The sequence below is a fragment of the Elephas maximus genome, chromosome 23, assembly GCF_024166365.1.
Source record: "Elephas maximus indicus isolate mEleMax1 chromosome 23, mEleMax1 primary haplotype, whole genome shotgun sequence".
In the NCBI taxonomy this organism is placed as follows: Eukaryota; Metazoa; Chordata; class Mammalia; order Proboscidea; family Elephantidae; genus Elephas; species Elephas maximus.
This window is the reverse complement of record NC_064841.1, coordinates 4,318,190-4,345,520: the sequence shown is the minus strand read 5'-3', so window position 1 is coordinate 4,345,520 and position 27,331 is coordinate 4,318,190. Positions and strand designations below refer to the sequence as shown.

Below are 27,331 nucleotides of genomic sequence, written 5' to 3'. Positions count from 1 at the left end.
TCCTCATCCATAGGGTTTTCTTGATGGTAATCTTAACAGCCACCATGCATCTGTCAGTTTGTTGTACTGTTGTGGCTTGTGTGTTGCTGTGACACTGGACGCTTTGCTGCTGGTATTTCAAATGCCAGCAGGGTAACTCTTGGTGGACAGGTTTCAGCAGAGCTTCCAGACCAAAACAGAGCCACTCAGGGATTTGAACCATCAGCCTTTCTGTTAGCAGCCAAGTACTTAACCGTTGTGTCACCAGATCTCCTTACTTGAATGCTGTTATCAAAAGATGGAAGAAGGGAAGCCAGACAGACCAAAAGAACAGATTCATGTCATCGCAGCACATTCAGTTTCTAATCCCGTGAAAGATCCTAGCGAACACAACTACCACTCAGAAAAGCAGATCCTCTCTTTTCTCGATTATGTATCTGACATCCAGTCCTGCGGCCCTGATTTGAATGCTTCCAGTGACAGCAAGCTTACCACGTGTCCTGGTGGGCAACCTGCTCTGTGTTAGGAAGTCCTCCCCTACGATGAGCCCAAACCTGCCCGTCGCCAGTTCTCCTTGGTCCCGCTTCTATCCCAGATGCCCTCCTCCTCCACACGGCGGTCAACAATTGCGAATGATTACAGGCACATTAAAACCAGGCAATTTTTCGCCGGAAGGACATATTTTCTCATTTACCTACGTGTAACATTAAATACTTCACTCCTACTCAGTTAAAAAAAAAAAAAAAAAACCCAAGCCAAAAGCATTGAGAATCCAAATGCCCTGTCTCTCCTTCCCCCACGTGGAAACTTGTGTAACAAACAACGATATTGCTATAAATAATGTGGCCTGCTGTTGAGTGAGCGAGCCAGCGCTGGGACTAAATAATGACGTTAGCTGTGGGAAGGCAAATCCCCCTCTGGATAGGGAACACAAGGCAGCCTAGAAAGACAATCCCATCTGATGAGCAGGCAAGTGGGATGAGTCGGCTTCCAATTGGTTTTTGTTTAATGATACCTCACTTTAAAATGTCACTTAAGGAGTTACAAATGGATTAATTGATTTGTAAATGAACCCAGCTCAGAAACACCTGCGGTATGAACCAAAGGCTGCTGGGATTTAGGGACTCAGTGTGCTGCAGAAAGGGGCCATCCCAACCTCCTGGCAGAGCCTTCCTGCAGGAAGAGTTTTTGTCAGAAGCTTGAAGCAAGACGATTCCAGGGACAAGAAGACAGTGCCCTGGCCACTGCCACTGGGCAGTTTGGCCATCTGGATGTCAAGACTGCTCAGACCCCCTTAAGAGGCCGGGGATCTTGTCCTCTGAGAGAGGCAGGGAGACCTCCTGATTGATAAAGTGAGGCCCCTTTCAGCACCGAGGAGTTGACTGTTACAATCAAAACCGAACCCGTTGCCGTTGAGTTGAGTCTGACTCAGAGGTTGGCTTTTGGGGGGCAAAAAATGTTCTGCCCAACACGTCAGCCTGGGGGCCTGAGGACAAAGGTCATGGCATCAGACTCTCAGCTCACCAGGAGCCCTCTACTTCCTGCAAATGTTAAACCTATTTCTCAATATTTTATTCTGTTTTTGTTACTGTGAACAAAATTGTTTTCTTAATTTCATTATCGGATGGTTCACTGCTAGTATGTAGAAACACAATTTACTTTTGTATGTGGTTAAAGGCTCGGCTGCTAACCAAAAGGTCAATGGTTCGAACCCATGGGCTGCTCCTTGGAAGCACTATGGGGTAGTTCTACTGTGTCGTTTAGGGTCACTACGAGTAGGAATCGACTTGACGGCAACGGATTTGGCTTCCGGTTTTGGTTCTTATATTCTGTGACCTTGCTATTGTTAGTGTTAGTTTTTAGAGGGACGTCTTGGAATTTTCTAAATGTCATCTGTGAATAAAGACAGTTTTACCTTTTCTTTTTTGTGATGGTTAAGGTTGTATGTCAACTTGACTGGGCCATGATCCTCAGTGGCTTGGCAGTTATGATGTAGTTTCCCAGCTTTTTAATGATGTAACCACCTCCATAATGAGATCCGATATAACGTGGTCACCTCCATGATGACATCTATTGTGAGCATCGAATCAGTTGAAAGGGAGTTTTGTTGAGGGTGTGGCCTGCATCCAATATAGGTGGACTTTCAGGCAAGGCTACTGGGCTTCTGCTGGCGCTGGATCCTGCAGCTGGCTTCTGTTCATCTGACCTCTAGTTCTTGGTACTTGAGCTAGCATCTTACCTGTTGTCTTACTGGCCAATCTTAGGATTCGTTGACCTCCACAGCCTGTGAGCCAGAGCCCTGCTGTCTGAACTTCCAGTCTTGGATTTGCCAGCCCCTGTGGCCTCGTGAGTCAGGAGAAGCCTCCTCTGTGACCCACAGGCTTGGGACTTTGCAACCTCTACAACCACATGAGCCACTTCCTTGATATAAATCTCTCGCTGTGTATATTTACACACTGCCCTGGTTTTGCTTCTCTAGAGAACCCAGCCTAAAAGGAGTTGACTGTTACAATCAAAACTGAACCCGTTGCTGTTGAGTCTCAAATCTGAATCCATTTCAAATCTGAATCTTTAGTTTCTTTTTACTTTTCTTATTGCACTAGCTAAAACTTCTTGGAGACTTCCTATTCAATAAAGCAAGGCCCCTTTAAGCCCATTATATCGAATAACAGTGGCAAAAGTAGACAATTGTGCCTTATTCCTGATCTTAGAAAAAAGCATTCTGTCTTTCATCATTAAGTAAGATGTTAGTTGTGCGTTTTTCGTAGATGCCCTTTATCAGGTTGAGGAAGTTTCTTTCTGTTTCTTGTTTGTGGAGTTTTTATTGTGAATGGGTGTTAGAGTTTGTCAAATGCTTTTTTGCATCTTTTAACGTAATCATGTGATTTTTTCTTTATTAATGTGTTACATTAACAGTAGTTTGGATGTCAAACCAACCTATAGACTACTTGGAAACCCTGATGGCATAGTGGGTAAGTGCTATGGCTGCTAACCAAGAGGCCAGCAGTTTGGCTCCACCAGGTGCTCCTTGGAAACTCTATGGTGCAGTTCTACTCTGTCCTATAGGATTGCTATGTGTCGGAATCGACTCGACGGCAGTGGGTTGGATAGACCACTTGGTCATGGCCTACAATGCTTTTTATATTTTGCTGGATTTGGTTTACTAACATTGTGTTAAGAATTTTTGTATTTATGTTCATGAGGGATATTGTTCTGTGGTTTCTTTTCTTGTGATGTCTTTGTGTTGCTTGGTATCAGAATATAGTTGGCCTTTAAGAAAAAGTGGGAATTATTCCCTCCTTTATTTTCTGAAAGAAGTTGTGAAGGATTGTTATTATTTTCTTTTTAAACATTTAATAGAATTACCAGTGAAGCCATCTAGGCCCGAGATTTTCTTTGTGGGAACATTTTAATTATTAATTCAATTTTTTTACTTGTTATGGGTCTATTCATATTTTTTTCTTTCTTCTTGAGTTAGTTTTGGTAATTTGTGCTGTTTAACAATATCCATTTCATCTAAGTTGTATAATTTGTTTTTGTGAAGTTGCTCATAGTATTTCATTATAACCCTTTTAATTCTGTAAGGTCAGTAGTAATGTCCCCTTTTATATTTCTGATTTGGTAATTCGTTTCTTCTCTCTCTTATTTTTAGTCAGTCTAGCTAAAGGTTTGTTAAATTCATTGATCTTTTCAAAGAACTAACTTTTTGATTTCATTGATTTTATCTATCCTTTTTCTGTTTCTTATTTCATTGATTTCCACTCCAATCTTTATTACTTTCTTTTCCTGCTTTTCGAAAAATTTTATTGTGTTTTAGGTGAAGGTTTACAGCGCAAATTAGTTTTTTATTCAAAAATTTATACACAAAATTTTTTGTTTTGTGACATTGGTTGCAATCCCTGCAATGTGTCAGCATTCTCTCTCTTTCTCTTTCCATCTTGGGTTCTCCATGTCCATGCGTCTAGTTTTCCTGTCCCTTCCTGCCTTCTCATCTTTCCTTTTGGGCAGGTGTTGCCCATTTGGTCTTGTATACTTGCTTGAACTAAGAAGCACATGTCTCACGTATGTTGTTGTTTGTTTTATAGGCCTGTCTAATCTTTGGCTGAAAGGTAGACTTTGGGGGTCCTTCAGTTCTGAGTTAGCAGGGTGTCTGGGGGCCATAGTCTCGAGGGTTCCTCCAGTCTGTGTCACACCAGTAAGTCTGGTCTTTTTTTGTTAGTTTGAAATTTGTTTTACATTTTTCTCCTGCTCTGTCCCGGACTCTCTATTGTGATATGTGTCAGAGCAGTTGGTGGTGGTAGCTAGGCACTATCTAGTTCTTCTGGGCTCGGGCTGGTGGAGGCTGTGGTTCATGTGGTCCATTAGTCCGTTGGACTAATATTTTTCTTGTGTCTTTGGTTTTCTTCATTCTCTTTTGCTCCAAATGGGATGGGACCAACTGATGCATCTTAGATGACTGTTCACAGGCTTTTAAGACCCCAGACACTACTCACCAAAGTAAGATGTAGAACATTTTCTTTATGAAGTATGTTATGCCAATTGACCTATATGTCCCCTGAGATCTGCTTATTTTTTGTTTAATTTGCACTTCCTTTTCTAGTTTCTTAAAGTGGCAGCTTAGGTTATTGATTTGAGTTCTTTCTTCTGACATAGGTATTAAAAGTAATTAATTTTCCTCAAAGTGCTGCTTTAGCTGTTTCTCATAAATTTTAATATGTTTTTATTTTAAGTCATTGAAAATATTTTCTCATTTCCAACATTATTTCTTCTTTGACCCGTAGATAATTTAGAAAAGTGCTAATTTCTGAGTATTTGGTCTACCGTTTTATAGAAATGGGATCACACATTATGTCCTCTCTCTCTCTCTTTTTTTTGGTCTGACTTCTTTTACCCAGCGTAATTATTTTGAGATTCATCTATGTTGTTACAGATATCTATAGTCCATTCTTTTTTTTGTTGATGAATAGTATTCTGTTGTACAGATGTGAAACAATTTGTTCATCTAATTATGTGTTAATGGGCATTTAGGTTGTTTCCAGTTTTGGGCTATTACAAACAAAGCTGCTATTAATATTTATATACAAGTCTTTGTATATGCATATATGTCCTTTTCTCTTAGGTAAAAAGCCAAGAGTAGAATGCCAGATCAATTGGCAACTGTATGTTTAACTTTTTAAGAAACTGCAAAACTGTTTTCCAAAGTGTACCATTTTACATTCCTACCAGTAGTGTATGAGAGGTCCAGTTCTTCCACATTTAGTATGGTCAGCCTTTTTTATTTTAGCCACTCTAATATGCATCACAGTATGGGCTTTTTGTTGTTGTACTTTTTTTTTTTTTAATTCAGTATCCTTATTGAGACTTTTATTTATTCATTAATTATTGTCATGCTTTCTTTTAATTCTTTAATCATGGTTTCCTTTAGTTTTTTTTGAAAATATAATAGCTGCTTTGAAAGTCTGTGTCTGTTTACTCCAACTCATAGATAGTTTCTGTTGACTGACTTTTTTTCTGAGTAGAGCCACACTTTTCTCTGCATGTGTCATAATTTCCTGTTGAAAACGGGAAATTTTAGATAATATATTATAGCAACTCTTGATCTGGTAATTTCCCCCTGTTGTTGTTTGTTTCATTGTTTGATAACTTGAATAGGCTAAACTTGTGAACTCTGTCTCTCTTATGATATGTGATCAAGTGATCTTTGCTGATGGGTTTGGGTGTGAGTTAGAGTGTGTTCAAAGTTTGGGCCATTTTCGAGTTTGCCACAGGTTTTCTTTTCAGCCAGCCCTTTCTTGTCATTTATAGTCATGTTGTAAGGTTAGTCCTGGAGTGTTAAATAGGCTAAGTGCTTTGGTTTCCATGTGTGCAGTCTTACCCAGGAATATTTCTATCCCAAACTCAGGGTAGTAGAGCCAAACCTTTGGTGCTTCATCAGCCGCCTCCCTTTGAAAAGTCACTTCCACCAAATATAGGTGCTGTCTATCACTCCAAATTGAGTGAACCTCCTTCTATTCCAGCAGAAAAGCTGTCAGACCTCACAGCCTGCCCTGCCCCGGCAGAATCCCCACATTGACCATGCTTGGGGTGGTTGGTAGTTGGATAGCCTAACGTCTGAACATTGCATATTCCCACTGTTTTCACCCAAAGTTCAGCAGATTTTTGAGTATAAATACTTCTCAGATAGTCGTGTACCTTTGGTCAATATCAAGAGTGTTAAAATGTGTTTTGTCAATTTTGTTCTGCTTTTAGTTGCTTTTTGGGGGAGAATTTGTCAATCTCTTCACTAATTCATACCAGAAGTACCACTTCCCAATGGTATGTTATTAAGACTAGTGTTTAGCTATAGATTTAAAGTACTCAGCTTTGAAACCCAGAGCTGATCAATGACTTGGTATTTTATGAGGTATTCATCTTCCCCCTTAAGTGACAGCTGTTGATATAATAGGTAGGGAGTCACAAGATGTCATGATTTAAGGGGAATGGAAAGTACTTTAGTTTAGTATTTTCAGATTTATTCTTTCTACTTCAGAGGCTGGTCCTCTTTGTTCTCAATGACCACTCTGCTCAACTGTTTCCCTAACCACTGTCTTAAGCTGTCTAGATTCCAACCTTCCTCTAGCATCCTTTTGGATTTAGTGTCTTCCTCATAACCAAATTTGGAACCCAAGTTCAAATCGAATCTTGAGGCTGTCTAATTCTAAACTATCTGATGCTGTGACTACCAGATTCCAACATCTACCTCTGCTGACATGATGATTCAAGTCTCTACCGACAAGAAAGGTATCCATTTAAAAAAACAAAACAAAAAAACTTGGGTATTCTTGATAAGGAAAATGGTTTTAAAAAATTTATAAATCCACTTGTCCTTGAATAAATCCACCATCCTACTTGTCTCATTGTTACTCTCTTCCCAAGTAGTCTGTGTGCCATTGTCTCACCACATCTAGGCCAGTGCTGCTCCAGAGAGGCCCTCAGATTCAGTGGCCATTCCATTCTCATCATGGGTGTGCCCATTGATGATCTTTTCATGTTGATGTGGATTCTCTGTGCCTGAGCCAGCACTGCTGTTCCTGGGTAAAGAACCTCTGTGTGGGTACAACAGCATACCCAACCGCCCTTATCTGACCTGTGCAAACTCTTCCTGTTCCTCTCTTTCTTCTCACCCCATCATGGAAACCATACTCAGGTGAGAACTGCTCAAACCTGTTCTTTGGACCAGACCACATCCCTGTACAGTCTTGGGCTGTTTTGTTGTAGCTTTAGTTTTTCTCCTTGTCAGACCAATGTACAGATCCAGTTTATTGCCTTCCACTCTTCCCGTTATTCCCCCAGCCTCCTCCCTTTTAACTGATCTTTTCCGAAAACTGACCAAGCCCCTGGAGTTCAGTCAGCGGACTAAGCTTAACCTTTGTGTCTCTCTTTAAATCTCTCTTACATTTGATTTTAGCTAAAATTCTTTCCATTTTCCAAGTCCGCTCCTCATTCCTAATCCCTTGACAATACTCTTAACATCTACAGAGAAATACAATATTGCATTACCCCCTTCTTCTCTTGCATCGGAACTATGTAAAAAGCAAACAAAATACCCCAAACAAAAAACAAACAAGTAGGGGAGGAAGGCAAAATATTAAAGAAGAGCACTGAGGGAAAGCCACAATTATCAGAGATGTCTCAGAAATTTCAGCATGGTGGTTTAATTTCTATATAGCAGAGTCCCACCTTTTTCTGGTGCTATTCCAGAGGCTGGTTTAAATCCATTTATTCAGTCAATAAAAATAATAAAGCACCTCTCTGCCCCAACTGTGTGATAGACTAAGGAGGCATGATTTTTTTCTCCTAAGGAGTTCACACGAGCCCTAGTGGCGTAGAATTATGGCTGCTAACCAAAATGTTGGAAACTGTATGGGGCAATTGTACTCTGTCCTGTAGGATCACTATGCGTTGGAATTGACTCCTTTGTTGTTGTTGTTGTTGTTTTTAAGGAGTTCACAGCTCACATTGACTTGATTAACCATAGGTTCTCTTCCCTTTGACCTGTTGCTGTCAAGTCAATTCTGACTCAAAGTGACCCTATAGGGTAGAGTAGTACTGCCCCATAGGGTTTCCAAGGAGTGGCTGGTGGATTTGAACTGCCAAACTTTTGGTTACCAGCCATAGCTGACCTTAGCTCTTAACTACTGTGCAACCAGGGCTCCTCTCCTCACTTTAGTAGAGGCCAAATGTAGGGAGGGTCAGCCAGGCTTGGGCTGGTAGAGATTCATAGACTCAGTATTACCAGAAATTCCTTCAATATTCAGTGTTTAATTATTGCTGTCCTTAGTAGATCAGACTACTTCATGCCTGACTCCCAGCAGGAATCTATAACAGATCTATAGAGAATCAAATAAATAGTTATTTGACTTCTAAATTCTTCTTCTCAGTCAGCAAAGCTCAATGATCATATCCAGATAATCTGATCCTGGATACTTGCTTGTTGAAAAGTGAATTGAGTCTGCTAGTGAAATTTGTCTGATGGTACTGGGTACTGTGGAATAAATACGAAAAAGTCATTGGTTATCCCTACAGTATACCTACAGGCTCTGGTTGTTGTTGTTAGGTGCCGTTGAGTCGGTTCCAACTCATAGTGACCCTATGTACAACAGAATGAAGCACTGCCTGGTCCTGCACCAACCTCATGATCGTTGTTGTGTTTGAGCCCATTGTTGCAGCCACTGTGTCACTCCATCTTGTTGAGGGTCTTCCTCTTTTTTTCTGACCCTTAACTTTACTTTACTTTGCTGATCTCTCCTAGTAACATGTCCAAAGTATGTGAGACAAAGCCTCGCCATCCTCTCTTCTAAGGAGCATTTTGGCTGTACTTCTTCCAAGACAGATTTGTTCATTCTTTTGGCAGTCCATGGCATAGTCAATATTCTTCACCAACACTGTAATTCAAAGGCATTGATTCTTCAGTCTTCTTTATTCATTGTCCAGCTTTCACATGCGTATGAGGCGATTGAAAACACTATGGGCTTGGGTGAGGTGCCCCTTAGTCCTTAAAATGACATCTTTGCTTTTAACACAGGCTGGGGTAGGAAAAATCAAATCCCACTTCTCTGACACCAAATTGTATTGAAATCAATTCAATCCAGTGAAATTCTAGTTCAATTCAATTCCAACTGCCCATGCAGCACTTCTTCCTCTTATCCTAACACCCGGAGTTACGTCAGACTTCACAAGATAAAGGGCACAGTGCTCCAGATTATAAGTATGCCCAAGATTATCAGAGGCCGGTCACAAGCTTGGGGACCCACGTGATTTCTGACTTGCTGACAGGTTCCCCACTACCCTCTTAGGATACCATATGCAAGTTCAAGCATTCCCAGGGCACCCTCACTTCTGACTTGCTGGCTCCCACTATTCCTTAAGGATCATCTTAATTCACTAGAATGACTCATGCAGCTCAGGAAAGTGCTGTACTTGTGATTACAGTTTAATTCTAGCAAAAAGGATACAAATGAACAGACCCATAGGCCAAGGTCTGGGAGGGTTCCCAACATGAAACTTCTGTGTCTCAAATAGGGAAGTGCTCCCTTCCCATGTATATCACCAACCAGGAAGCGCATAGATATTAATGAGGCTTTATCAGAGCCTCATTATGAAGTTAAGATTGATTAAATCATACCCCCTCTTCCCTGAGGTCAGCTGATACGATGTTATGGGTCTTTCTGACATGGCCAGTCCCCACCCAAGAGACATTACACTAGCATAAACCCTCAGGTATGATCCGGAGGCCTCATGAAAAATACTTCAACCATGAGAAATTCCAAGAGTTTAGAGGTTATCTCTCAGAAACCAAGGACAAAGACCAAATTCTTTGGGTAAACTCAACTGTAAACATCACAGGCTCCCTCTTACTTGAAGCAACATTTCTTTTTTTCTGGGTTTCTTTTTTGTTGTTCCATAATACCAAAGTAATAAGTACTCACGGCAGAAAGTCATATACTAGGGAAATAAAGAAAATAAAAATTACCCATAATCTCACCATCTACAGGTAATCACTGATAACATTTTGGTATGTTGTATACCCTTCTTTTTCTCTGCAGAGATAAATAAATTTTGCTTTTGTCAAAATAAGCTTCTGCTGTGCATATTATTTTGTGAACTGTTCTTTCAATTTACAACAAATTTTGAACATTTTCCCATCATCTTTCTATCAGAACTGGCAGTAGAAGCATCATTCTTGGGTCAGCAATTTTTACCTATGGCTGGTTGATTCCAGCAGTCTCCTACTGTTCTCCCTGCATTGAGTCCCCTATGCCTCCAGGCCACCATATACCTGACTGCAAGATAGATCCTCTTACAAATCCTTGGTGGAGTTTCTTTTTTCAACCTCCGAACTGCCCCAAGGAGGGAGCTCTCATCCAACCCTTTAATCCAGCCCCTCCCCAACACAGCTCCAGTTGATTTGTGTGACATTGCTTTACGTCACTTCTTACATAAATACTCAAAAAAAAAAAAAAAAAACCACAAGGTTCCATCCACAGTGTTTTGCTCATTATTCCACGAATAGCCGTTCAACTTCGCTGACTTGGCCAGAGCTTTTCCTGTGCTGTTGTACCTGCCCTCCTCTTTTCTTTTTCTTTGCCTGGATTCTCTTCTGTCCTTAACACTCAGCTCTTTTCTGACCCCACCATAGTTTCTTTGGAGCCCCAGTGATGCAGTGGTCAAGAGCTTAGCTGCTAACCAAAAGGACAGCAGTTGGAATCCACAAGCCGCTCTTGAAGACTCAACGGAGCAGTTCTAGTCTGCCCTATAGGGTCGCTATGAGTCAGAATCAACTCCACGACAGTGGGTTTTTTGAGCAGTTCCTCTGCTCTGAACCACAGTGCTCTCTCTCTCTTCCTGTGAAGTGTGTGTCAGCTCTGGCACTTGTTCTAGCATGTAGGCTTGGTGGCTAGTCATCCTTGAATGTCCACATACCCCCTAACCAGGAAGTGAGCACCAGGGGAAGGGCTGAGTCCTCCATCTCTTGGCCTCATCAGGGCGTAACAGCTGTCAACTGATCAATTGAAAAATGTATATTGATGATGGTGATGACTAACAATTGGCTTAAGGATAGAGAACATATGAAAACGAAAAGACACATGAGCAAATGCAAAATAGTAGCATGGGGTAACTGGTACGTACCTTGAAAAATATTCAACTTTATATATATATATATGCATGTATAGGTTTGCTATGAGTCGAAATCAACTCAATGGCAATGGGTTTTTTTGTTTTGTTTTGTTTTTGGTATATAAATATATACATAACATATAAATATATCCAAAAAAATACCTAACCTGTTGCTGTCAAGGCGATTCGGACTCATAGTGACCCTAGAAATATATATATGTGTGTGTGTATAAGTGTGTACGTATATATATATATATATATATATATATATATATATATATATATATATTTATTCTGGCGCTGTATCAGACAGTGTTCTGCTGCTATTCATAAGTCTTTCACTGGCTAATTTTTTCAGAAGTAGACTGCCAAGTCCTTCCTCCTATTCTGTCTTAGTCAGGAAGCTCCGCTGAAACCTGTCCACCAAGGGTGACCTTGCTGGTATTTGAAATACTGGTGGCAAAGCTTCCAGTAACCCAGCAACACGCAAGCCACCACAGTATGACAAACTCACAGACGTGTGGTGGCAACAACAACATATAAAATGGTAATAACACAAAAATATGCGTGGAAAAAACCCACCTAGACCAAGAAGATACCGACCAAAATGTTAACAGTGATTATACTGGAAGTCTGGATTAATGCATAACTTTGTCCCTTCTTTCTTCCATGAATCCCTAGTTCCTCCCAGCTCTGTGGCCAGGTTCCACACAAGCTTGAGAAATTACCTATGCTTTTCTAGACTGTTCCATTCTAAACTTGCAATTTGAGAGTCCCCAAAACCACCCTCAGGTTCCATGATCCACTAGAAGGACTCACAGAATTCAGAAAAGTCTTTGGTTTATTATTAGTTAGAAGACACAGATTAAAGTCACAAGAGGGAAGCGGGCCATAGAGTGGAGTCTCGGAGAGCCCCATTGCAAGATTCCAGTCACAGCCCTATTACAGCAGACTCCTGCGGACAGCGCTTACCTCTGCCAGTAATGTTGTGGTGACATGCACCAAGTATTGCCACCAGAGAAGTTCACTCAGGCCTCCGTGTCTGGGGTTTTTACTGGGGGGTCAGTCAGGTAGGCATGACTTATCACTGCTGTGTGGCTGACTTAATCTCCAGCCTCACCAGCCAACCCTTAAGCTGATACTGCCTGGTCCAAGGCCCCCACCATAAGTCACATTGTTAGCATAGGCTATCAGCATGGCCCAAGGCCCCTGGGTAAACAAAAACACTCTTATCAGGCAGGATTTTCCAAGTACCTAGAAGTTACCTGCCAGGAACAGGGTAGGGGAGATGGAAGGTGTGGGGGACAAAGGCCAGACCTTTCTTTGGAATGTACAGAGTATGGACAGCCCAGACTGAGTTAATCCTTTACTACATAGAACTTGTACTAATTTTATAATGGAAAAAATAACTTAAAAGTCATTTCATTTCATTTTACTTAAACAACCAAACCCATTGCCGTAGAGTGGATTCCAACACATAGCGACTCTGTAAGACACAATAAAACTGCCCCATAGGGTTTCCAAGCAGTAGCTGGTGGATTCGAACTGCTGACCTTCTGGTTAGCAGCTGTAGCTCTGAACCATTGCACCACCAGGGTTTCCCGTTAACATCAGAGAAGTAGGATTTATGTAACACATAGGAAACTCACATCAGATGACAAAATGGTGGCCAGTCACACAATACTGGGAATCGTGGCCTAGCCAAGTTGACACATATTTTGGGGGACACAACTCAATCCGTGACGGAGTTTGTAATATACTGTTATGGATATCATCATAGTTCATTAATCCTTTGACACACTTTTTTCCTATGCTGCACTGGTGACCTGGCTTATCATCGCTGCTGACCTGCTGACCAGCGCTGTCAGGTGTCGGCATCCGTGTCTGTACATATAAATAAAAACTTGCAGAATGGGTGTCAACAGCTTGAAAAAAAATTCAGGAAACAATAGTTGAGCATGGTTTTTAAGAAATGCTGTATCACCAACAGTTTTGATGGCACAAAGGGTGACTTCATGTGGAAAGTACACGGAAATTGATACCGAGTACAACGGAGATTCAGAAACATCAAATTCTGAACGTGAACACAGTTTATTTAACCAATTTATTTCTCTTACATGTTCCTTTTTATCTATGTATACGAGCTTAATTTGGGGGTGGGGGGAGTCTAAGTAAGTCCAAAGAGACTTGATAAATTTAAAATAAAAACTTTAAGGGATAAAAAGGCATATTCATAATTTATTTGGCCACGTTTTTTCTTTCTTAGTGAGACATGAAGTAATAGTGTGTCTTCTAGTTGATGGTGTCTTAGATTGGATGAAATATAGTAATTCTAATTACTTTTGAAAAAAAAAAATTCTCTGTGAGTTAAGCTCCTTAGGAAAATCTTTTACCCAAAGACACAGCGAGCATGCCCGACCATCACGTTCTAATACAAGGAGATAACAGAAAATATGCTAATGGCCAATGATTTAGGAAGAACTGATGGCACTTGTAATAAATGAGCAAGCCTCATATCCCTGTTACCTCCCAGCTCTGTGTTCAGGTTCCAGACAAGCTTATGAGAAATTACCTACGAAGAAGAGGCTCGCACAAAATCACAAAGTCATCTCGATCATGAATATTGTTCCACAGCTGTCTTCTATAACATGGCACGTTGCCTTGTACACATAAAACCAAACAGCCAGTTGCCGTCTCATGGACCCCCGTGTGCCAGAGTAGAGCTGTGTTCCATAGGGTTTTCAGTGGCTGATTTTGTGGAGGTAGAGTGCCAGGCCTTTCCTCTGAGGTGCCTTTTTCGGTTAGCAGGTGAGCATGTTAAGAATTTGCACCACCCAGGACTCTGGGACATATATGATGGGTAGTTATTGGAGGTCTGGCCGATGTATCTGGTATGTCCGAAGTTTCACATTAAGGAAATAGTAATCGGTGGCTGTGAAAATAGTTTGAGTGTTAATTGAAAAGCTTACCTATCCTTTGAATACTTATGTTCTGGTCATGTAGCTAATATGAGAAAAATTATCATGAACTTGCTCTCAGAGTTTCCTTGGTGGGGGTTCTGTCATGATTCAGTTCTTCCAAGGAAGCAGGAGGGTAAACATCTGGAAGTTTCGTTCAGCAAAGCCTCGAGTATTTCCAATTTGGCCTCTCTGTTTTACTTCCTCTAATGTTCCAAAAGCTGTGCCCATGCAAATGTGGGCCCATGATAATTTTCTTGGCTGGCTCAGTTTGTCAGAGTATAATAAATTGCTCTCCAAACCCACATTTTAAAAATTTCTGCTAAATAGCAAACTCTGGCCCTAACAATTCCTCTTTTAATCACAAATGATAGGCACAGAAAGCAGCTTGCCATCTGTACCCTCTTGTGTTTAAAATTCTTCCGATATGAACAGGTTTTTTTTCCCTTTTCAGTGAGTCCAGTTTTGCCTGGCTGCATAATTGAATGCTTCCTGGCCCCTGCTGGCTGTGGTTTCCAGTGGAATATAAATAAACCATACGTTCCCTGTGGGCTCAGCAAAAAGCATTTGGTTCGGACTTCACTTGTAAGAAATGAAATCAATCAGAAATTTGCCAGGTAATTGGAAAAAAAAATTTTTTTTTTTGAGCAACAGGAAAAAAACATCACAAGATATTTGAAAAGGCTGGTACCAACTGTGGGTGATTTAATTGTTCTGAAATTAAAAAAATTTTTTTTTAATTGAAGTTCTTTTGATCACTCATAATAAAAGTAGAGTTTCTTTTCAATTGTATTCACAAAATGGCTCTATTTAAAGCACTTCTCACAAGGAAGTTCTAGCAGTGGGGAGTGGCTAAGGACCCAGGCTCTCAAGTCAAAATCTCAACAGGGCTTTCTTCTAGCCTGTGTCAACTTGGGCAAGCTATTTCCCTTCTCTGTGTCTCTCGTTTCCTCACCTGTAGGATGGAGCTGATAACGTGAGCACCTCCATGTGAGAGGTGTGAGGGTGAAATGTGTCAGTACATGCAGAGCGTTTACGGGAGTTCCTAGGATGTAGGAAGCACCATGTTTAAGTGTTACTGCTATTATTAATTGGTGAGGTTTCCTGGTCAGCTTGATTAGGAGGAAATTAATGACTTCTTAACAGCCCTGCTTTTAATAAATTAAGGTGGAGACTTAGCAGCTATCAAGTGCCTACCGTGGGCAAAGCACTAAAAAAAAAACCAACCCACTGCCGTTGAGTCGATTCCGACTCATTAGTTCCCACACAATCCAGAGACACATGTTTTTGCACCATTTTTGGCCCTTTGTGGATACTGTCATGGATTGAATTATGTCCCCCCCCTCCCAAATGTGTGTATCAATTTGGCTGGGCCATGATTCCCAGTATTGTGTGGTTGTCCTCCATTTTGTGATTGTAATTTTACGTTAAAGAGGATTAGGGTGGGATTGTAGAACACCCTTACTAAGGTTCTGGGTTTGCAGGGCTCTTGCTGCTGCTCCATGACACTTCCCGGCTGCCCACTGGAGAGAATCTATACAAGTAGCAGGAGGGAAGCAAAGGAGCCCAGGATAAAGCAAATTCAGGGAAAATTATCAGAATTAGAAGATCCTTCAAAACAGGGGAAAGTGTTAAACGTGCCTTGGAAACCACTGCTTCGTGTATCAAGAGTCACCGTCTAGAGTCTTTATGACCGTGCAGAAATGAACAGACTGGTTGCCCTTGGAGCTCTCCTTTGGAAAACATTTATAATATGGGCTTAGGATGTATGGACAGTGACACAAAAGCGACATTTGGTCTAGTAACGACCTTAGGAGTAGCCCCAATTGTTTCTCTTGACCAATAATAAAAGAATTAAAACAAAAACAGACTATATCTATGTCTGTGGGTCGTATTTAAAACTGAGGTGTTAACAGTGAGAGATCCGCCAGATCCTTTCCTGTGTCAATGAAAGGATGTTGTTGATGTTAGGTACCATCAGTTAGGTTCCAACTCATAGCAGCCCTGTATACAACACAAGGAAACACTGCCTGGTCCTGCACCATCCTCACAATCGTTGCTATGTTTGAGCCCATTGTTGCAGCCAATTAGTCAATCCATCTTATTGCGGGTGCTCCTCTTTTTCACTGACCCTCCACTTTACCAAGGATAGTGTCCTTTTCCAGGGACTAGTCCCTCCTGATCACATGTCCAAAGTATGAGATGAAGTCTCACAACCTTCCCTTCTAAGGAGCATTCTGGCTGTACTTTTTTCAAGACAGATTTATTCGGTCTTCTCGTGGTCCATAGCATACTCAGTATTCTTTGCCAACACGGTAATTCAAATGCATCAGTTCTTCTTTGATCTTCCTTATTCATTGTCCAGCTTTTGAGTGCATATGAGGCAAGTGAAAATACCATGGCTTGAGTCAGGCATCTTAGTCCTCAACATGGCATCTTTGCTTTTTAACACTTTAAAGAGGTTTTTTTTTGTGGCAGATTTGCCCAATGCAATATGTCATTTGATTTCTTGACTGCTGCTTCCATGGGTGTTGATTGTGGATCCAAGTAAAAGAATATCCTTGACAACTTCAATCGTTTCTCCATTTATCATGATGTTACTTATTGGTCCAGTTGTGAGGATTTTTGTTTTCTTTTTATGTTGAGGTGTAATCCATACTGTAAGCCAAGCTATCTGTATCTACGTGTTTATCTATGGGTCATATTTAAACCCGAAGGGGTAACAGTGAGAAATCTTCCAAACCCTTTTGTGCACGGTGAAGGGATGCATGGTCCAAATCTAATTTCCCCAGCTTAATTAGCTTCTGGCCTGTTAGCACAGACTGATTAGGAATGAGCATCCTCACAGCCAACTGTTATCTGCTTTCCCAGTACCTGAGACTGACTGCTCTGTTAATGCCAGGAAGGGTGAGCACAGTTGGGGTCAGACATCAGACCACCGGCTGGCTCTCAGGGTGCCCAAGAGGCGTCAGATCTGAAGTGGGACCCTGCAGTGAGCGAGAAAGAGCCTTGCATTGTGAGCGTTCTCCTGGCCGCCTCAGGCCTTTGATCCTCTTTGAGGCGTGGGCTAAAGGCTGGACACTTGTCTACACCCAGAGGGGCAGATGCGTATGTGGGGCAATTATCCACACCTGCAAGACAGCAGCCTGTGCTGAACTAGAACGTGCAGGATTTTTTAAAGACTCAAGTTTATCCAAGAATTTGGCATCTTCCCATACACCTACCGTCCTCCCAGTCTCCTCCCCACCCCCTTCCTTTCCTTGCTCCCTCATCTCCCTCTCTCAGTTATTTATAGAGTCAGGGCCTGCTCTGCACAAGGCTGTCTGCTTGGTCCTGTGGGGGATAAAAGGTGACTCAGAGGCGCGCACCCGTGCATGTTGTATTCTGATAACCCCTTCCCTGGTCTGATTTTAGTTTTGCTTTCAGGCATTGCTCTGCTGGTTCGTGGTGAACCTGAAAGCCTCTTTGGCTAACAGGTTGCAGTACAGGCCTCCCCCACCCACCTCCCTGCAGAATTGGCAGCACCCTTACCTCAGTGCCCAGCCACCTGCCCCACACCTCCTCTTCCTCCTCAGCCAGTGCCCAGCTGAAGCCGCTGGCTCCTGACCCCTCTGGTTGTCTGGCAATCACTGCCCTCTCTCTTCCCTCGCAGGCAGCTTATTTCCCCTTCCTGAGTTGCGCCTCCTGATTCCTCCCACTTCTTCCACTTCTTATGTTTGCTCCTTGCCTGATTCACATTGATCATCTCCGATGAGCAGGCCTAGTGTGAAAAAATAAAAGTTCTAATGGTCTGCTTCTGCCCCACCCACTGGTGTTTATGCAGGGAAAGCTACGCTGCTCCACCCCTTGCCGTGGAGCTGGGACTTTGAGGGTACGAGGAAGGCATCCCAGGTCCTGCCTCTTTCCATGTCTTTACCCCATCCTAGCTATGTCCCAACCATTGAGGACAGACAGTGCATTTATTTTTTCAAGGGTGTAGAGGGTAAAAGATGAGATTCCACAGTGTGATTTAAACCTTATCTGCAGGTTATACAATGCCTGGAATAGAATTCAAGACAGGGACCTATTCTGCTTGGAAAATTCATTCCTACATCTTAATTTGGTTGGGTAGAAGTGGTCAGACCAGCTATTTTTTATCATGGAGCTCTGGTTGCATAGTGGTTAAAGAGCTTGGCTGCTAACCAAAATGTCGGCAGTTCAGATCCACCAGCTGCTCCTTAGAAACCCTATGGGGCAGCTCTGCTCTGTCCTATAGGGTCAACTATGAGTTGTAACCTACTCACTGGCACCTGACAACAACAGACACAACTGGAGTTCAAGCTCTTCCCACACTTGCTACCCTAGTAACAAGCAGAGAGTCAGGTTAACGCTTTCCTTACTATTGGATTCAAGGTATACCAGCCACTTCCTATGCCTGTGGACCTCAGAGGTAAGGCGTGGTTCGAATGCATTTAGCCTCAAGGCAGGTCCCTTTTGAAATACATGAAGCTCATCAGATTGGTGTTGGAGCTTCATTGTTGTGTGGGTTGAGCATTCTATTAGGTGATGCTTCCTGGATGTGTTAGTTTTGTCAACTTTTGCCTTTTTTCCCTTTATGTCTGTGAGATAAGGCTCGCAAGCATAATTATGGCTTTCCTGTGTGATAGTTAGGGAGGTGTGATAGGTTTGTTTTGGTTTTTCTGTGCCATATTTGGAAAACCAGAGGTTCCCCATGTAACCTAATGGAAAGGCACCCTCAATAAATTATCTGTATAGCTCTCATTGGTATATGGTCACACCACAAATCGGTGGCACCACAACGCCACTCCCTCATTGGTGGCTTGTATTATCAGGTCGTATTTCTCAAAATCCATATTACCAACCAAAAATTTAAACACACTCAATTAGTAAGCACACATTCCAATACTGAAAACACATGCTATCAAAAAAAAAAAAATTAAGGAGACAAAAATGTGGTCACTAAAGAGTTTTAACCAAGTGTGTGGAATGAATCAAAATGAAGAACTTTGTCTGGCTTCCTGTAATCCCTCCCCTGCTTAACTCTAGTGCACTTAATATCTGTGCTAATTGTTTGGACACGTTGTAGTGTGCCTTCTGGCATTGTTAACGAGCCCGTTTAAGACTGAAAGCTTTGATCTTCCCACCCAGATTGTCAATTCTTTGAGGAGAGGGACCATCCTTTGTTTTTTTCTCCATATTTATCTCCATTGCCTAGTTCAGAGATGGTGCTCACAAATATTGTTGACTAAATGCTGTTTCCTTTGGCTTGACAGTAGTATCTAATGGGAACTATACGGAGAATACCGATTTTCTGTGAACCATGATTTAATTGTAAGTACATCTATGGGAGGGGTGTGGTTGCCTCACATTTCAAACATAGGTGTCCATTTTTTATCCATCAGTTGGGACTTAATTTGGCTCAACCGCATTTACTGAACAGCTGTTTCACACCTGTTGCTGAACCAGGCAGTGTCCTCTGCCTCAGGTGGGTTCAGGGTGGACAGAGATGTCTTTCTTTCCCCCCCTTTCACCTGGGGATCTTTCTTGTTCTCACCAGTCAGCTGCAGATGGACAGCAGTCAGCGTATGTGGGTCCAGGCACCTGCCTGCACCTTCCTGAGAGTTGTTGTGGACGAGCTTCTCACCTGGTGCAGCACATTCTGAGGGTGTGAACTACTGCACCTCCCCACCCCCCACCTCTGCCACACCCTGGCAGCCTGAATAGATTGCAGCAAGTTTGCAGACTTGACTCCGAAGAGTCTGCACTGTGGCTTTTCAGGAAACTTCAAACTTATCCGCTTAAAAAATAAAGTGCAAGGGGAAGTGAACCCTGACAAGCTAATAATAGGGATTTCAAGCTGTATTTTACCAAGCCAGTCACAGAGTATTCACGTGCTAATCCACTGGCGTGCTCCGTGGCAGACGCACCCTCCTTCTGCCTCACCCCCCAACCCGTTCCAAGCGTGGTGTTGCAGCGGGATTTGGTCTGAGCCTGGGCAGAGCCTCCCTGTATTGAATATCCCTCCCGATTCTCGATTCCCCTACAGCGAGTCTGGCGAAAGTGGTCCTTGCCTCCCCATTGCACACAAAGGCGAGGAGCTCCTTAAAGGGACCTCCCCGCGCCGCCCTGCAGCTGCAAAACCGTGCCAGGCGGGCTCAGCACCCAGCAACGGGCTTAGGATGAGCGGGGAGGGGTCCTGAGGAGCCCCTAGGTCCTCCCCGAGCGGGGCAGGGAGGGAGCTGGTGGCCCGAGTGGATGGAGACCACCGGCCCCCGGAGGGCGGCTCGTGATTAGCTGCTGGGGCCGCTGGGCGCGCCTGCAGCCTCCTGCCCGAGGTCCGGAAGGTGCTGAAGCGCGTCCTGCGGGCGCCTGCGGGTCTGGGTCCTCGGCCAGAGGCCAGTGCGCATTCGGACACGGCGGACAGGCCAGCGGGGCTGCGCGCACTCAGCGGGGAAGCTCAGCCAGCTGCCGCCGAAGCCTCCGACTGCGTGCACTTGGCCGTGTGAGCCGCGGAGACGCTGCCCGGGAGGACTGGCGAGGCTGCTCTGCGTCCCAGCGGCGGTGACAACTTCGGGGCTGGCGGTGGACTTCCCTCGGTCCCCGGGACGCCGTTCTGCACCGCAGCCGCTCCGGCCACTTTGCCGGCTCCGAAGTCAGCCGCGAGGGCTCCCCGGAAGGCACCCCAGCGAGGGGGAGCAAAAGCCAAGCCAACCCACTGCCGTTGAGTGGATTCCCAGCAGCCCGACGCCCCACTGCCCAGCCTCCGCGGTCGCCTGTGTTCTGGGGGTCTCCGGGGGACCGCGCGCTGCCGGGGGAAGCAATGCAAGTCTCCATAGCCTGCACAGAGCACAATTTGAAGAGTCGGAATGGTGAGGACCGACTTCTGAGCAAGCAGAGCTCCGCCGCCCCCGGTGTGGTGAACGCAGCCCGGGCCCGGTTCCGCACGGTCGCTATCATCGCGCGCAGCCTGGGGACCTTCACCCCTCAACACCACATTTCTCTCAAGGAGTCCACCGCGAAGCAGACTGGCATGAAATATAGGTATGGATGTAAGATCCCCTCTGCCCGATTTGTGTGTCCTATTACAGGGCAGGGGAGACAGGTCCTCGGTTATGTCAGGGACTTATCCTTTGGTGGGTTGCTTAATTCAGAATTCTCAGGTGTTTCTAAAATAGCTCCTTAAGAAAGTGGAAAACCCCAGGGCTCTGTGTGTGTGTGTGTGTGTGTTCAGTATTTTAAAAAACGTGGCCCATTTGGTATATTCTAAAGTGCCATGAAAACCTTAGGAACTGTATAAATTCCAGCCTACAACTGCCAGAAACTGGTATTTGGATCAAGGCAGTTTTCAGCAGCAAAGGTATTTGTCCTACTTTGTGGTACAGACTGGAGTTTCTGTGGTTATGCTATAAAAATAGTTTTTGATTTCCTATTGCACTCATTTATAGTTTCAAAGACCAAGGCAAGGATTGCTCTCCAAAGCTTTTAAGGAAGTTTTGTTGCAAGAAGAAATGCCTATCACGGTAAATTGGGTGGAACGCTGCCATCCTTAAACTATAAATTACCGCTTGAAATAGGATGCAGACCTTCTTGTGAGCTATGGAGGAAAAAGTCAATTGTGGTGGGGCAGCTAGTTCCTCATGGATATTTAAACTCCTTCTTTGTTGTTTTCCATAGTTGGAAATATTCCTGTTAATAGCTGAGGCCTTCTTTAATAGGCAATAACTTGAATTTCTTAAGGAGAAAATTTCATTTTTCCGTTGCCTGGCTCCTGTCTTCTCATTAGATCTGCTTTGCACCAACCCTTCCTGACTTTATGTCAACCTGCTGTACGTCTAGTTTCTAAAAGTGCTTGAGAACGTAGAGAGGAAGCTTAGGGTGCATCTTCCAAAGGCTTTGGTTACTCTCGTTTGCACACGTGATTTTGTCAGTTATTTACATGTACCATCTCTCGTCTTTGTTAAAGGAGCCCTGGTGGCTCAGTGGTTAAAGGGCCGCCGGTTGGACCCCACCAGCCGCTCCAAGGGGGAAAGATGTGGCAGTCTGCTGCCATAAAGATTTCAGCCTTGCAAGCCCTACGGGGCAGTTCTACTCTGTCCTGTACAGGGTGGCTATGAGTTGGAATCGGCTGATGGTAATGGGTATTTTTTTTGTTTGTTTGTCTTTGTTAGGGACCAGGTTTTACGATAGAAGAAACTTAATACAATTAAAATAATGTACACCTCAGACTTTGTGTTGACTATGTGGGGTTTCTGAAATACACATTTAAACCAATTTCTATTAAAGCTGCTCTTGAAAAAGGTTTTCTGCAGACTCATGGGAAAGCTTCCCATTGCAAAAAAGTTCAGCACTATCGCTTTGATGTATGTCTGAGCCATTAAGAAAGAAAGCCCTTGAGTGGGGAAAAAATAAAGCAAAACACGTAGCCAAAGCTCTCTTCCCCAACTGCAGTACAAATTCAAGCAACCTGATCCAGTCAACTGGCTGAAGTGTCAGCAGCGTGAGTATGTCTGCTTTCCTGATTGTCCTGTGATGGAGACTGGGGCCACACAATGACAGGTCTCTAAATGAGGCTGCAGTCTTGAGTGCATTGGCACTGTGTACTGCTGGTGGCATGGCACACACCCAGCTCCTGGCCGGGTGGGCACTGCGCTCACTCTGTGGGAGACGGTGTGGAGCTGCTGGCTGCCTGGGCAGGGCTCCGGGGGTGGGACCCTGCAGACTTGAGACAGGTAACGGACGTGGCTTCAGTTGTGGCCTCAAACATTTCAACACCACACCCCTCATTTTGAGGGTAGAGTTTCACAGTTGCTTGTGGATCATTGTGTGACAGGAGTTTGGTCTTACAAGAGCTGGCAGAAGCCAGCTTTCCATTAAGACTTCATTGGTAATACTCGAAGCTCAGCTCAGCTCTGACGGTCACTGCTTCTGTTTTTTTAGAAAGCTCAGTGCTGTAGAAAAATTCACTGGAGCATCATTCATTCCTGGCTGCTACGGGCAGCTCCTCTCTGACAAATAGTTACCCATCTGGAGCCTTAAGTATACTTTGAGTTATTTGTTGTTTGTGGTAATGCAGCAAGATGCCTCTTCCCCGCAACTTCTCTTATTCTGCAGCCCCCACCACTGACAGGCAGGTGGCTTTCTGTGCGTGTGAGTGTGACTTACCCCTGCCTCTCTCAACGCTCAGAGTAACCTTAATGAAGGAGAGGATGCGATTACAGCAAATGAGCACTACAGCGTTTTTAGGGTTGGAGAGAGAGAGCTATACACTTTGCCAAAAATGGTAGAAATATTTTTATTAGACAAATGATTCTTTTCTTTGGCATTGATGGTACTAAAATATGATGGACTGTTTATTAATGATAGAAAATAGCAAAAAAAAAAAAAAAAGAAAAAGAAGAATCCTATAGAATGGGGGAGGTGATTAGTGTGGGCGAACAACCTGGATTATGTCTGGAGAAGCCAGGATGGAAAGTTAGGGGCTAAGTGTGGCTGTAATAACATTCTCATCCTCGAAAACGGTTTCCAGAAGCAGAGCTTAATCTAGGATCCGTGAACTCCTATAAGATCAAACTGCCTGAAATTGTAAAATACTGTCTTTTTGTGCGTTTTTCTGAGGAGAGGGTTCATAGCTTTTATCAGAATCCCCAAAACATCTACAACTTAAAAGTTGTCAAAAACCAGTGTTGTAGTGTGAAGAAGTGTTCATTTAGTTAACAAATATTAATTAATTAACCAGAAACCCAGCTGGAAATGGGCATACAAAATGCAGAAACCAGACCAGGTTTGGGACTTGCATTCAAGTTGAGGAAACAGACCATAAACAAGAAAACAAATAAATGATAGAATTATCTATTGTGACATCTTATGAAGGCTGTGATTTGGGGGGCAATAGTGGTTGGGTCATGTCGGGGCCAACTTAGTTTACCCATTTTGAGTGTACTGGCTCTGCTTCCACTTCAGTTCCAAGCTCAGGGGTTGCATCCATCCATGTGTGCCACCCACTTTGCTATCCCAAGGGCTTCTTTCAGGTTCCAACTCCGCTGTTCTGGTTCTACCTGGCAGCTGAGGACCCACTTAAAACCCCAATAACTGAGCAGAATGCCTTCTCACATATAATACCTGTGGTTTTTAAAGCCCAACTGAAATCACAGCCCAAGGATACTCTCCATTCATCAGGAAGCCATGAACATGGGGTCTTAAAAACCAAAACCAAACCCACCACCATCGAGTCGATTCCGACTCATAACGAACCTATAGGACAGAGTAGAGCTGCCCCATAGAGCTTCCAAGGAGCACCTGGTGGATTTGAACTGCCGAACTTTTGGTTGGCAGCTGTGGCTCTTAGCCATTATGCTACCTGGGGCGGGGGAGGGGGTTGGTCTTGAAGGGATTGATATACGACTGTGCAAGGCATTTGAACTCTGAAAGAATAAAATGCTCGATGTTGCCTCAACGTTGTGCAAGACTCTTGCATAAAATTGGCTACTTTTCAAGGCTAAGAAATTAAAGAAACAAACACTAGAGTAATACTGTTGACATGCTGGTGTCAGGCCCGAAGAACAAGATCCCACCTGCTGTTTATCCTGAGAGCTATCCTGTACGTAGATAATAAACCGAAGAACAAGATCCCACCTGCTGTTTATCCTGAGAGCTATCCTGTACGTAGATAATAAACCAAAGAACAAGATCCCACCTGCTGTTTATCCTGAGAGCTATCCTGTACGTAGATAATAAACCGAAGAACAAGATCCCACCTGCTGTTTGTCCTGAGAGCTATCCTGTACGTAGATAATAAACCGAAGATCAAGATCCCACCTGCTGTTTATCCTGAGAGCTGTCCTGTACGTAGATAATAAACCGAAGATCAAGATCCCACCTGCTGTTTATCCTGAGAGCTGTCCTGTACGTAGATAATAAACCGAAGAACAAGATCCCACCTGCTGTTTATCCTGAGAGCAGTCCTGTACGTAGATAATAAACCGAAGAACAAGATCCCACCTGCTGTTTATCCTGAGAGCTATCCTGTACGTAGATAATAAACCAAAGAACAAGATCCCACCTGCTGTTTATCCTGAGAGCTATCCTGTACGTAGATAATAAACCGAAGAACAAGATCCCACCTGCTGTTTATCCTGAGAGCAGTCCTGTACGTAGATAATAAACCGAAGAACAAGATCCCACCTGCTGTTTATCCTGAGAGCAGTCCTGTACGTAGATAATAAACCGAAGAACAAGATCCCACCTGCTGTTTATCCTGAGAGCTATCCTGTACGTAGATAATAAACCGAAGAACAAGATCCCACCTGCTGTTTATCCTGAGAGCTATCCTGTACGTAGATAATAAACCAAAGAACAAGATCCCACCTGCTGTTTATCCTGAGAGCTATCCTGTACGTAGATAATAAAGCACCGTTCAGCTTCTTAGAGTTTTTACAGTTGTGCTTGGCAATACACGTGAGTTTCTTTGTTTTAATTTTTCTTGGGTCTCTAATCTCAGAGTTGATCACACCACGTTAGAACTTGGCACACACTCTGCAACCGTACTTAGAGGTGTGTGCCTTACAGATTTAGGCACATACATGAGCCTGTCATCCTAAGAGGTCAGATCACTCGGACCAGCAGGCCAGTTTCCTTAGCTGTGTTTGTTCATCTTAGCCAACTTTTTAGAATGACCTGACTCCTGGTGTTTTACACAGCCTCAGTGCTTTTGACATTCAGATTTTAGTACATTCGAACTGATAAACTACCCACCCTGTTTTGAAATTGCCACTCTAGTTCTAGAACAGTTTGAATATTGATGGATCCAGTTACATTGAGAAAAAATTTGCAATCTATACATTCACGTCAATATAAACATCATGCTGTATACAAAAAAAAAAAAAAACGCACTACCAATAGAGTCGATTCTGATCCTAGCCACCCCAAGGCTGTAAATCTTTCTGGGAGCAGACTGCTATAACTTTGGCCCATGGAGCCCTTGGTAGTTTTGAACCGCTGATCTTTGGGTTAGCAGTCGAATGCTTTAACCACTGTGCTACCAGGGCTCCTTTAGTGCTGTGTAGTTACATAAAACATGCTTGGAAATTCTTAAGAGAATCCTTTGTAAGAAGCAATGTTGTCTGAACAATAATCTTTAAATCCCTCTAAAAAAAACTCTTTCATTTTTTAGGTTAGCCACGCTTTACCATTTTTGTCATCTTATTTTTAAGCTTATTTTGAAATAATTATGGATTCACAGGAATTTCAAAAAAAAAAAAAAAAAGAAAGTCCATAGAGTTTTTGCGTACCTCTAATCCATAGCATCTTGCGTAGCTCTGGCGCAATATCAAAACCAGCAAACTGACGCTAGTACAACCCGCAGAGCTTATTCACTTTCCACCAGGTGTGCTTATATCCATTGGGGTGTGTGTGCCTGTGCGGTTTTGTCATATGTATAGATTTTTGTGAGCACCACCACAATCAAGATATGGAATTGTTCCCAGACCCCGGGGCTCCCTCATGCCACCCCTTTGTAGTCACACCCACCCCTTTCCTCCAGTCCCTGACTCTTGGCAACAACTAGTTGGTTCTCCATCTCTGTAATTTTGTTATTTGGAGAATGTTATATAAATGCAGTGATAGATTATGTAACCTTTTGAGGTTGGCTTTTTTTTTTTTTTTCCATTCAGCATAATTCCCCGGCAATCCATTGAAGTAGACATGTTTATCAATAGTTTGTTTCTTTTTATTGTTGGGTAGTATTCCGTGGTATGGGTGTACCACAGTGTATTTAGCCATTCATCTGTCGAAGGGCATTTGGGTTGTTGTCATCATTATTTTTAACACTTATCAGATGCCTTCAGATTATGACATGATCCCTACATCCCTATAATGGCACTCAGTAGCTCAGTAGCTTCATGTCAGCCAGTCCCTCATGGTCTGACTTTCATCACCCTTTCCGGGTGCCACTCTTTGTTCCCTTTCTACCTTCCACCTCATGCTTTATTGTAAGGAACTACTTGAGAGAGAACGGCTTGCAGAGCCTTGACCCCTCTTTTTTTCATGCCTCTGTATCGTTTTCCACGCTGGTCTCTCTACCCTGGAATTCTCCTACCCTTCTTGAGCAGCCCAGCAAACTACCATGCATCTTTCAACACCCAACTTTAGCATGACTTTCTTTATGAAACCTCCCCTGCCTCCACCCCATGTAACATTACATACTTGCTCTGTAATGCCTTAACTGCACCTGCTTCTTCTGT

General features: G+C 43.3%; 1 protein-coding gene across 3 annotated transcripts in view; it reads left to right on the top strand.

The window, feature by feature from the left end:
- KCNAB1 (potassium voltage-gated channel subfamily A regulatory beta subunit 1) overlaps positions 1-27,331 on the top strand; it is a 370,129-nt gene that overhangs the window by 115,272 nt on the left and 227,526 nt on the right. The window contains exon 1 of one of the 3 annotated variants that reach the window (XM_049867541.1): positions 19,934-21,134. The exons of 1 other annotated variant lie outside the window; for it this stretch is intronic. In XM_049867541.1, the coding sequence (XP_049723498.1) occupies positions 20,914-21,134 (221 nt within the window). In that variant the 5' untranslated portion in view covers positions 19,934-20,913. Of the gene's footprint in view, positions 1-19,933; positions 21,135-27,331 lie in introns of those variants that run through there. One more of the 3 variants, XM_049867542.1, reaches the window with a different exon arrangement.